Below are 12,953 nucleotides of genomic sequence, written 5' to 3' on the forward strand. Positions count from 1 at the left end.
TGTTCATCCTTTTTTCCTTTTTTTTTTTAACATACACTTATGTTTCAGCTTCATTTATTCTACAAAAGAAAGATAACTCAGGTTGCATTCTGGAGAAGGCAATGGCAACCCACTCCAGTATTCTTGCCTGGAAAATCCCATGGATGGAGGAGCCTGGTAGGCTGCAGTCCATAGGGTCACTAGGAGTCGGACGTGACTGAGTGACTTCACTTTCATGCATTGGAGAAGGAAATGGCAACCCACTCCAGTATTCTTGCCTGGAGAATCCCAGGGATGGGGAAGCCTGGTGGGCTGCCGTCTATGGGGTCGCACAGAGTTGGACACGACTGAAGTGACTTAGCAGCAGCAGCAGCAAGTTGCATTCTTAGAAGTGCCTGCTTAATAGGGAAATTCAGAGTCATTTCTTTCGGAAGGAAAAAAAAGCACAGACAAAATATTTCATAGTATCTGTAATAAATGCAAATAAATTGATACAAACAAAACTTGGCTTTAGCAAACTGTACATACATAAATATCATTTCTTTTACTATAACATTCAACTTTTTTTTCACATAAAGCCTTCCATGATTTTTATTTATTACATCCAATGTTTCTTTATACCTTTAAAAAAAAGTGCCTTTTAGATTTACAGCTTGTGCTTCTAATGCAAGGTTAGAACATCATGCCCCCAAAGAAAACAAGGTAAAAAGGAAGCTGCCATATAAGCTCTTAAAAACTGTATGTTACAGGGTCTTCAAATCTCTTCAGCACTGGTTGGCTGGTAGATTGTTCGATGCCAACATGGTGCTCAGGCAGCATCACTTGTTGAACGGATGGAGCAGCACTGTGGGAAAGCTGCCCAGATGGTCTCCGGAAGTCCCTGGGCACACACAGGATGGGCCAAGGGCCCAGAGTTCACGTGTCCAGGGAGCGGTGGAAATCTTGACTCTCTTGAGTGCTGAGGCTCAACCAGAATTTCTTCCCAGCTTCTGTCCTCTATGTGCCCTCCCCCATCACCATTTACCGTCGCCTCCGAAGCTGCGATTTGCACACATGGGAGGGGGAGGTGGGCGTCAGCTGCCGTAACGAGGGCGTCCGCCAAGACTCACGTCCTCTCTTTGCTCTTTTGGGATTGCCCTGGGCCAAATTCCTCCTTAGGCGACCAACAGCAAGCTGCAGAGAGCATCTGCTTGGTTCAGAGAGGAGGAGGGCCGTTGGTGTATCTGAGCATGGGGTGGAATGATCGGGCAAAATTGTTGGAGAGGGCACAACTGTAGTCTTCCTCTGACATGGGGACTAGGCAGGCCAGCCCAATGAGAAGCAGCAGGAGGAGCTGAAGAGGAAGAGCCGCTCGGAGGACTCTGAACAGGAAGGCTCGGCCGGACCGGGCTGGCCGAGGCTCAGAAAGGGAGGAATCGGAGCCACCTCTTATGGACCTGAGAGAAGAATCGACATCAATAACTCAAGTATCCCCAGTGTTGGGTGGATGCTGCTGTATGCTTCCTCCCCTTTGGTTAGGCTGAACACAACCCAACCTGGCAGTTAGCTGCCAGCCTTCTGCAGTAAACCCAGGTGACCTACCCACCACCAAATGAAGAGTTGTTTGGAAACTGCACTGATGGAAAGCAGACATTTAGTCGGTTAAAGGTAACTAACTGGGTTCAAATTCCACCCCTCGATTTGGCAAAACCTTTTCCAACAAAGATAATTGCTCTACACACACTCTACCAGCATAAATTAAGTAGACCCGGGATAATTAAAATGTAGATGTTTGATGCAGTACATTTTTGGTGTAAGAATATCAAGAGCAACATTAGGCACAATTAGTGGCTGTCGGGATGACACAAGGTCTTCCTCCCGTCTAGCTGTCCTGGACGTGCCAGAGTCCGTGTAGCAAGGACAAGGACAGCTGCAGTCATTTTGCACAGACCCACAGAGTTGAATTAACCTTAGAGTATACCCTGGTTTCATCTTGCACTGAGTCAGCGACTGGCCTAATATTAGCGGATTCCAAGGCTGTAAGAGTAAGTGTGGCAGTGGAGTCAGTCTACACAACACAGGTGCTGAATGATACTGAATCCAGGGTGATCCTTCTGTCACTGGCTCCATGAATTTGGGAAACGGACACACTATTTCTGAAGATAGATTGTGCCTTGAAAGCTCCTTCTAGACCCAATGTTCCACATTTTCCTATCTTCTTAAATTTCCCCATCTACTTTTGAAACAGTGCATTAGAGATGAAGCATGAACTTCAGAATTCATAAGAAAGACTGCCTGTGAAACACTGAATATGGAAATAGGCTCTGGGTGGGGGGTACTGCTTTCTCTTTGTAAGCATCCATTAATGTTTTGGTTACTAGTGCAGAAGAGGAGGAAAGCAATGTTATTTACAAGAGGAATTGTGTACACACACACACAACATTGCAGAAGCAGAAAGAACAGATGTACCAAGGAGACTCATTCCCCACACCTAGTCTGAATTCTCTAATGGTTTGATGGTAAGGGCATTGATTGTGAGACCACAGGAGAGGTATACAGGTACGAACACTGTATTGGTCACTCTGTATGCTTATCTCATGAGAAAACACAGTCTCCAGCTACCTTGAAAAGAAAAGTGAAAGTCGCTCAGTCATGTCCGACTCTTTGAGACCCCAGGGATTATACAGTCCATGGAATTCTCCAGGCCAGAATACTGCAGTGGATAACCTTTCCCTTCTCTAGGGGATCTCCCCAACCCAGGGATCGAACCCAGGTCTCCCTCATTGCAGGCAGATTCTTTGCCAGCTGAGCTACAAGAGAAGCCCAAGAACACTGGAGTGGGTAGCCTATCCTTTATCCAGCAAATCTCGACCCAGGAATTGAACCGAGGTCTCCTGCATCTCAGGCGGATTCTTTACCAACTGAGCTATCAGAGCTACCTTATTAGCCACTAATTTCGGAAGCCAGATTACACTGGTATCAGTGAGGAGTGGCACCAAAGAAAATGTTAAGATAAAAAACAGAAGTAATCCCCTTAAAAGGGAACAGAGGGACTACTCAAAACTCTTTCAATAAATTCACAAAGAAATATGTGAAACAAACAGTCTAGACCAGCCCCGTAGAAGCTCTGAGCAGCAGCTCTCAGAGCGTGATTGAAAAAAACAGACCCCTGGCCTAAATTGGGACTGGGTTCTTTTCCGGTCTACAAACCTTGAACAACTGACTTCACCTCTATGCTACAACCTCTTCTTCAAATCCTTCAAATTAGACTAGACAGGCTTCCAACTTGCAAGCTCCATGTTTTATGCACTTTATGTCTTCCAGTAATTGGTGAATGTAAAGAGGTTACCAACTGGGAGGCCACAAGAGTTCAATCACCATCTAGTGGTCAAATTGATTAACTGCCCTCTGCTAGGACCAATGCTCAGAAACACTGTTTTGTGAAGATGCGCTATGTGCGTGCACGCTCAGTCTCCTCTGGCTCTTTGTGACCGCATAGACTGTAGCCCACCAAGCCCCTTTGTACATGGGATTTCCCAGGCACAAGAACACTGGACTGGCTTGCCATTACCTTCTCCAGGGGATCTTCCTGACCCAGGGCATAAAAGAAGTCTGTCACATATCTATTAATTAGAACTTTCTCTAGCTACCTAACTGTAAAATATTCGTCCTGAGATAAAGCCTTAGAGTAGGTAATCCATCTTCTGATTTTGTAGATAAATAACTAACAAAAGTTCACATTTACTCTTCTAACTGCTGGATAACAGAAGCATTTGTCTCTCACTTCATCCCCACAGCAGTCCTTGGTGTTCCTGTCCCACCTTCATTTTATAGCCGACGTAAAGGAGGCACAGAGGTTAGGCAACCCACTCGAGGTTACACAGCTAGCATGGCATAGAATGAAAACTTCAACTCTGGTATTCTAACTTTTAGAACTTAGGCTTTATAAATAGAGTAAATCACGTGCCCCAGTTGACAATTAAAGGAGGAGCTGTATGGACTTCCCTGGTGATCCAGTGGTTAAGACTCTGCCTTCCAATGCAGGGGACACAGGTTCGATCACTGGTCAGGGACCTAAGGTTCCACATGCCTTAAGGTGCAGCCAAAAAGTAAAAAATATAAAAAAGGAAGAGCTCCAACAGCATGTCTCTGTAATATTTTGCTGTTTGGTGGCATGAATGAAGGCCATTCAGGTCATATTTACGTCATGGGTATCTCCCATGTAGAGGCAAAGAAGGCAATATCTTAAAATACTTGGAGATGAGTGGTTTCCTCATGTCTAGAATAAATGCTTTTAATCATAAAGCCTCACAGCTTTACAGAGACCACCAAGTCAGGATATGGACACAGGGACATTCTATTTTGAGGCAGCTGTACAACTGTGGGCAAGTAATTTAATCTCTCTGGCCTTCAGTTTTCTCATTTGCAAAGATGAGAGTGCATTAATCTCCTAAAAACTTCTTGGTTCTGACAGTCTATGAATTCAGTGGTTTAAAGTGTCTGGAGAAGGATGAGACAGTCACCCATGAGCTCTGGACTGAATGATCTGAAAATAGGCCCTGGTGAACAACACTCTCCACCTGTCAGCTATCTGATGACTTAAAAACAAAAGAGAGCTCCATGTTTCTTATTATTCAGTATCTGAATAAAATGAGGGAGATTTCAAACTGACTTTTTTCTTTAGGAGACACTTTAGGACATTAGTGATGGGCAGATTCATGCATATCATTAAGAATCTGACTGACAGAGCTGAACAGCCTGTTTGTCAATTATTAGCTTCTTTGAACAATTAAGCCAAAGATCGAGATCAAAACAAGGGCTACACATTGACTAGTCCACTCCTGAGAAAAGCAAGACAAGGTCACCATCTTTGGATGACAGGCTCAGATGCCACAGTCTACTGAAGGACATGGCACATTTAACAGCATCAGAGCATTCTGTATCAACATTTAATTAGTGCAAGCTTTCTAATGTTGAAGAATGCCAGCCTGGGTAGAAATAATGGGCTAAGATGGGGACAAAGAGAACACACAGTGCTTAGTGATTTTCCATGCACTTGACTGCTCTTGGAAATGTCCAGTTGGTCTACTGAAAACAATGCCGCCCGCGTGGGGCAATTACTAAGGTTTCAACAGTCCCAAAGTTCTCTCTCCTTAGGATGAACCTGTCCCTTCTAGTATTAATACTAGCAGGTTAATGATACCAAGTAAGTGAGTACTTTTAATATTTAATCTATTAATCTAAATTCAATTAAGTTTCAAGAGTCTTGGGGAATCTGACAGGAGGAAGAACAAAAATCTCTCACTCCTCCCTCTCCAAGGGCCTTACTCTACAAACAGATGTGGTGGAGGCTGAGTTGACAGAGGAAAAACTAAATGTGTAAGCTCGCTTAAGGAACTTAATCAATGGAGATATTTCGGGTAACCTTGTCCTGCAAAAACATGCTTATTCTCTACAAGTAAACATTTATTTTATAATTTTTCTTACTCCCCTCACTCATTCAAATTTGAGGGTAAAAAAACTGCCTAGGCATTGTTTCATCTCTTTCCCAAAATATGTGTAGTTGTGGGCACTCTGGCCATGGAATTCTCCAGGCCAGAATACTGGAGTGGGCAGCCCTTCCCTTCTCCAGGGGATTCTCCCAACCCAGGAATCGAACCCAGGTCTCCTGCATGGCAGGCAGATTTTTTATTAGCTGAACCACTAGGGAAGCCCATGCCTATGAACACACCACAGCAAAGAAAGTCTCAGAAGGGCTGTGAGAAGCCTAAGGAGTGAGTGTGCATGTGGGGTGCAACTCATCTCAAAAATTTTACATCACCAAGGAAATAAAATGAGTTAATTCTGTGCATATGTCACTGAAACACAAATGAAAAGACACTTTCGACTCATCTTGTAACTTGTGAGCAAACACCGGTAGCAGAGGAATAGAAAATTTTGTGAGGAAATATCAGGTTGTCCGTGATCTTTTCTGTTCTTGTGTGAGTGATCTTTATTCCCTGGGTATGTGGTTCAGAAGACAAATTTTCAGAATCAACTTAGGGTTTGTCTCCCCTTATTCCAAAATGAATATCCTGGCTGGTCCAAAGCTATCTCAGGCAGCCCACGGTAGCCCCAGCCCTGGAACCGCTGTTTCAAGTAAGCCTCTCAGGAGGTGGTGCATTGGTAAAGAATCGCCTGCCAATGCAGGAGATGCGGGTTTAATCCCTGAATTGGGAAGATCCCTTAGAGAGGAAAATGGCAACCCACTCTGGTATCCTTGTCTGGTAAATCCCATGGACAGAGGAGGCTGGTGGGCTATAGAGTCCATGGGGTTGCAAAGAGTCGGACATGACTTAGTGACTGAGCACATATGCACACGCACGCACACACCCACACACACACCCATTAAGAGCCTGCAGTTGGGTGGAGTGGTTAACAAGCTAGGATTCAAAGTAAGAGAGACCTGGTTTCAAATTCTATATCTTCATGCCTCTATTTCCGGATATCCTTGTCTATAAAATTGGGAATGAACATGTTGGGAGGATTAAATAAGGAAATGAGATAACAGATATATAACGCTTAGCATGGTCCTTAGAATACACTAAATGCTAAATAAATGTCATCAACTTATCATTCTTATCTGTATGATTAAAGCAAGGGTGTGCTGACTCACACCCTCAGGGATATTGCTAGATTCAGCCTTTTCTTCCAGGGAAATAGCCCTGATTTATAGCAGTACTTTCAAAGAGGTGATATATTTTTCCAAAGTGTCTTAGTTGTTCCCGGGAAACACTGGGAATGCAGACCTCAAAATATACACGAAACACAGTGGAGCCTGCCCTATAACTAACTGTCCTATGCCAGGGTGTCCGACCGCCTCGGGGGCAAGGTTGTTTTAGGCTGAGGCCTTTGAGAGCTTTGAATAAATAAATCCCCAAAGGAGGACAGAAAAGACTTGCAAAAAAAATTCCACAAGAAACTGAAGTGTTTACAGTGAGGCCCTCATGTACGTGTGAAAACCCCACTGTGCCTGCTTAAATGCTCCCTCGAACACATTTTAAAATGAAGTCTTTTTTCCCCTCTGTTTCAGTGTTTCAGCCAGTCATTCGCCCCTTATTCTGTCTCAGCTCTTTGTGTAAAAGGTGCCAAAGACTAAAGAGGCCCAGGGAAGATTTACATGTTACAATTCTCAGCTTTGGAATGAAGTCATCATTTCCCTCTATGCAGACTACGGAGGAGTTTTTCCTTTGCCTTGCAGGAAATTGGAGTAAAATCTTCCCAGGTGTGAACTTCAACTAATCTATAGTAGAATTTTGAACATTAATTGGCTCTCAGGTTAGATAATTTCACATCAAAACTGGAGAAAAAGTGTCAGCTGGGCCATCATAAACATGGCTTCAAAAAGCCATGCATCTTAAGTATGTTTAATCTCAAAAATTCTGAATAGTTACTAGGAATGTATGCTTTCAAATGTTTTGAATATTAAAGAGTCTTGATTTAGGGGATCCCTAGATTCTGACATATCACTATTCTTTTATGACACGAACCATATTGTATTAATTTTGTGGGTCCTGGGCCTAAATGTAGTAGGTGTATGGTAAACACTGGTATCAGTCCATTGTTAGCCCTAGAATATCATGTAAGAGAACAGAGGACAATGGCTCTAGAATCAATCTGAAATATACAGCAGGCAAACAACTGATATTCTTAATATCTGACTTTAAACCACAAAAAGAATATAAGAACCCTCCCTTCAAACAAATACCCAGCTTCTTTCAAGTCAGCCTCTTTGCTCTCAGAAAGAATACATGCCGAAAATTTTCCCATCACAGATGGCTGCGGTCAACGTTCTCAACTGTTTGTGCTTGGGCAATAACCTTTGAAGTTTGCTGGGCCAGTGCAAGATCAAACGCGAGGTAATCTCCAGTCCAATGTAAAGGAACACCGTGACAGCCTGGATTGTGAGAGAAGTTAATTCTTTCCCAGCAGACTCTCCATGTTATTGTCCACGTGGCTGCACCCCAAAGAGAGGTGCCAAGGAGTTAAGGATCCAAGAATGTTCAACCACAATCCGCCTGCCAAGGTGTTTGCCAACGTTTGCCATTCAGGTGAGGATCATTTGTATTTCAGGTCCTGTAAGCAGCAAAGTGGACACCGTGCTGTGTGCTCAGAAAGATGTTAATCAACAGTGCTGGACAGAGCAGAGCTGAAGGCACCTTGCGGATGTCACACTGAGAACGTGGCTGCCCCAGCTGCAAAGCCCCATTAGGAAATGTGTCGAAGCCCTTGCTGCCCTGAGAAATGAGGCCTTTGACATTTCATAAGGCCGGGTGGCTGTCTGAAAGAACAGGGGAAATTGGGAACCAAAGGGTGGTTGCTACCAGTATGGATACTACTAATAACATAAGAGCTTTTCCCCTTCTCATCACCATCATTTACGTCAACTACAGAGTGTGTCTCTGGTATCCTTAAAGGAACTGTGGGGACAGGATGCCCCGTCTCTGTCCATGACACATCAGTAATTTGTGGCGAGAAGATGGACTTCATGAAACAGTGATCTCTCTACAGTACATGATGTCTTTTTTATAGGGGGCTAAGAAAACATCAGCACACCTGGAGAAGCCCATCGTGATCTTCAAAAATCCCCATGAGTTTTTCTCCATTCATGTTTTATTATTGATATTTTGTTACAGACCACACCCCCCCAAAAAAAAGCCCCACAAAACTGTCATCAAACCAAACCAAAGGGAAAGAAAAAAAAAAAGCAAAACATAGTGAAGGGAAGCTTAAAACCAGAAAGCAGATCATGATCTGTTCTATACTACACAGCTGAGTGAAAACGACTAGAAGCAAAGGCTGGTCCCTTTAGCACACAGCTGGAAAGCTAACACTCTGACTCAGGGCCTGTTTGCGCTTCCTCATCCCCCACCCTCCTTCCAGGAACTGAGATTCCAGCTCAGTGGTGAGACAAACCACTTTTAAAAGTGAACTTCTGGCGACTGGAATGAAGAGTCAGCTTCCACGGACAGTATTTTCAAAAAGTTGTCTGGGGAAATGTGAACTGATTAGTGAAAGGGCCGGGGGCACAGACGTCACACCGACAACGAAGAAGGCAAAGCATCACTAACTGCAGAGACAGGGACTGTTGGAAGCCAGGCGTAAAGCAGAGCGGCAGCTGTGAGGAGGCTATCTGGAGGTCCCCGGGCGGGGGGGAGACTGACTGCTCGTTTCCGGAGGGAAAGAGCTGGCCGAGGGTCAGGAAGGTAAGTGTGTGTGCTGGCTGAAGAGGAGTTTTAGGAGAAGCAGAAGAGAGAAGGTGCCTATAAATTTTAAGTGATATCAGATTAGGACTTGCCATGTTGAGACTCCAAAACCCACCATCTGGATAAAACACGAAAATAAAATAAAAAGCTGGGGGTGTTAGTAGATTTTATTCAGATTTGTGGGTTCTGGGGATGGTAAAATAATTCATTGATCTATACCTATCTTATTGTAAAATCTAGAAATAAAGAGGATGATAAAATTCTGCCATGAATCAAATGGCACTGTGCCATCAGTGACGTCGAATCTTTATGAGGACACAGAATAAACATCATTGGATGAAAAGTACTGGATGGCCTATGTATAGTTAAACAAAATTTTGGTAGGGTCCAAATATTTTACGCTCTGAGATTTTCTCGTACTTTCCACTTAGAAAATTCTCTCTCAATTTATTAGGAAAGGGTGTGGACTGAAAAGAGTAGTTTCTCAACTACCCTGAGGCAGACCAAATAGAGGCCTGACTAAATCATGGACAATTTTCATCATCCTCTTGGAGTTCTAGAACAGTGTGGAAACCAGGAGAATAAGGTACCTGCTATGTGGACTGTTGACAGAGGGTCCAGGCTGTGAGAGACTACATTTGCCTCGTGGCTGTTTGCAATGAACAGGGGTAAAGAAAGAAGAATGTTCAGTCCAGGCAAATAAAGACGAGCTACTGATGAAAACTAAAAGTGCAGCAAAGGAAATATAAACCAAATGCAATGATCAGTACCCACGAATCAAGGAAACTGGCTTTTCTTTGGTTGAAGAAGCAAAATCAATGAACATCTATATTACTCATCACTGAAGAAACATGGATGGTGGTTTGGCATGCATATCACAGAGGGTACATTTCCCCCCTTTTTGTGGTAAAAACATAAATGACTACACCACCGAAAGATCTCTGCATATTTAATTACAATGAATATAAACTGCAATATGTTACGTTACGGACTTCAAATATACTTTACATATTTTTTCATCTTCCAGTACACTGGAACAATATTACAATTCTTGGCAGGTAGGTCAAAAATAATGATGAAGTGAGACTGTTCTGTGTATAGTGATGAAGACTCAATAAGTTAAATACTCAAATAAAGGCTAAAATTTGACTTGAAAAGCCAGTATTCCTTCACATTCTTAAACTAGGATCTACAGGAAACTAGTGAATGTAGTAAAAATAAAAAAAAAATTCTAAAAAGATAATAACATTTATCAGCATAGAATTTAAGTGTTTATAACAAAAAATACAAATGAAATCAATATTTCTAAAAAGTAAAGAAATGGAATGATAATCAAAATGAATATAATCATAAAGCCAGACCAAAAAAAAAAGAAAAAAACAAAACGAAAAACGAGCCTCTAATTACACAGAGAAATCAAGGTAGAGAGGGTAGCAGGGGCCAAAACTGGTCTTTTCTTCCTCATTGTGTGCCAGGGAGACAGCCCCATAACAGGCCTTGTGCGTGAGTTATCTTGAGCTGGTGCCACTCTGGGGGCAATACAGTCACAGAAAACCTTCAAGACCACCTTCAGGAGCTTCTCTGCTTGAGAGTCAGCAGAACCCCCGTTGGTCTTATAAACTCAATGGTCTCGTGAGATACTCGGTTTTGTCCACCTCTGCCTGAGGCGCCCCTCTATGTGGAGCCGACCTTTCTGAGGTGGACTATGGCGGTGGTGGTTTGAAGGGAGGGGCCGCCAAAGGGACAAGGGGCACCGTTGTATTAGAAATGGCCCTTGGAGCAAGAAAAATAATTTGTCTCCCTGCTTATGAACTGCAACGTTGAACCCTGATTCTTCTGAAAAACGGAACTGTTCTTTTCGCTCCTGAGTGCTTGTGGAGAGGGTTCAAGGCAGGACTGAGGAAATGGAGCTCTTCCGTGTCACAGAGTGACAACCCCACGCTGCCTGAGGACCCCTGCTCTGCAAGGGGAGAGCCCTTGGACCCTGCGTCAGGTACAAAGGCCGTCGCGCCCCCGTGTTCCCTCCCTTGGGCCAACTGAAAGTAACCCGTGGGAAGTTACCGTTTTCTGTCTGTTTGGGGTACTTCTTCCCGAGGTAGGACTCACAGATCCTGAGGTGTCCAGTTCGTCAGCAGAAGACCAGGAAGACAGATCCTACGTGAGAAACAGATGCTCTTAATGATGTCACGTCCCAGAGCCATGGTGGCTTTGCGATCTGCAAAGTATTTCCCACCCCATCCCCATCTTTGGGAAAAAGAGAAGGGGAGGAATAGAAATGCAGACGTAGAGAAGACATGTGTGGACATGGCGGGGAGTGGGGGCCACAATGGATGAACTGGGAGATTAGGATTGACATAAATACATGACCATGTGTAAAACAGAGCTAGTGGGACTCTGCCTTATAGCACAGGGAGCTCAGCTCAGCGCTCTGTGGTGACCCAGAGGAGTGGGGTGGGGGTGGAGAGTGGGAGGGAGGTCCCCGAACGAGGGGATGTATGTACACGTATAGCTGATTCATTTAGTCGGACAGCAGAAACTAACAACACTGTAAAGCAACTATACCCCAGTTTAAAAAACAAACAAAAAATAGAATCAGACAGTTGCAGTAAAAGCAGAACCTAATTCTTCTACTGTGTTGGGCTTTCCTGGTTGTAGTTTGGGCTTTCCAGAAAATAGAGGTATTTATTTATTTAATAGCTATGTTTTAATAGCTAGGTATTTAAGAGCTCTGTCATTACTGGGTCACTTGAAGCTTTGTCATCTCACACGCTAGTAAAGTAATGCTCAAAATTCTCCAAGCCAGGCTTCAGCAATACATGAACCATGAACTTCCAGATGTTCAAGCTGGTTTTAGAAAAGGCAGAGGAACCAGAGATCAAATTGCCAACATCCGCTGGATCATCAAAAAAGCAAGAGAGTTCCAGAAAAACATCTATTTCTGCTTTCTTGACTATGCCAAAGCCTTTGACTGTGTGGATCACAATAAACTGTGGAAAATTTTAAAAGAGATGGGAATATCAGAGCACCTGACCTGCCTCTTGAGAAACCTATATGCAGGTCAGGAAGCAACAGTTAGATCTGGACATGGAACAGACTGGTTCCAAATAGGAAAAGGAGTCCGTCAAGGCTGTATATTTGTTACCCTACTTATTTAACTTATATGCAGAGTACATCATGAGAAATGCTGGGCTGGAAGAAGCACAAGCTGGAATCAAGATTGCTGGGAGAAATATCAATCACCTCAGATATGCAGATGACACCACCCTTGTGGCAGAAAGTGAAGAGGAACTAAAAAGCCTCTTGATGAAAAGTGAAAGAGGAGAGGGAAAAAGTTGGCTTAAAGCTCAACATTCAGAAAACGAAGATCATGGCATCTGGTCCCATCACTTCATTGGGAAATAGATGGGGAAACAGTGGAAACAGTGTCAGACTTTATTTTTTTGGGCTCCAAAATCACTGCCGATGGTGATTGCAGCCATGAAATTAAAAGACGCTTACTCCTTGGAAGGAAAGTTATGACCAACCTAGACAGCATAGTAAAAAGCAGAGACATTACTTTGCCAACAAAGGTCCATCTAGTCAAGGCTATGGTTTTTCCAGTGGTCATGTATGGATGTGAGAGTTGGACTGTGAAGAAAGCTGAGTGCCAAAGAATTGATGCTTTTGAACTGTGATGTTGGAGAAGACTCTTGAGAGTCCCTTGGACTGCAAGGAGATCCAACCAGTCCACACTAAAGGAGATTGGTCCTG

At 43.6% G+C, this 12,953-nt stretch overlaps 1 protein-coding gene across 1 annotated transcript in view; it reads right to left on the reverse strand.

Annotated features, from left to right (window-relative positions):
* Positions 1 to 436: 436 nt before the first annotated feature.
* SYNE1 (spectrin repeat containing nuclear envelope protein 1) overlaps positions 437 to 12,953 on the reverse strand; it is a 501,407-nt gene continuing 488,890 nt past the window's right edge. The window contains 3 exon segments of the mRNA XM_070376885.1: positions 437 to 1,415; positions 9,794 to 9,852; positions 11,265 to 11,357. Coding sequence (XP_070232986.1) covers positions 1,175 to 1,415; positions 9,794 to 9,852; positions 11,265 to 11,357 — 393 coding nt within the window. The 3' untranslated portion in view covers positions 437 to 1,174.

Source organism: Bos mutus, chromosome 9 (assembly GCF_027580195.1).
Source record: "Bos mutus isolate GX-2022 chromosome 9, NWIPB_WYAK_1.1, whole genome shotgun sequence".
NCBI classification, from domain to species: Eukaryota; Metazoa; Chordata; class Mammalia; order Artiodactyla; family Bovidae; genus Bos; species Bos mutus.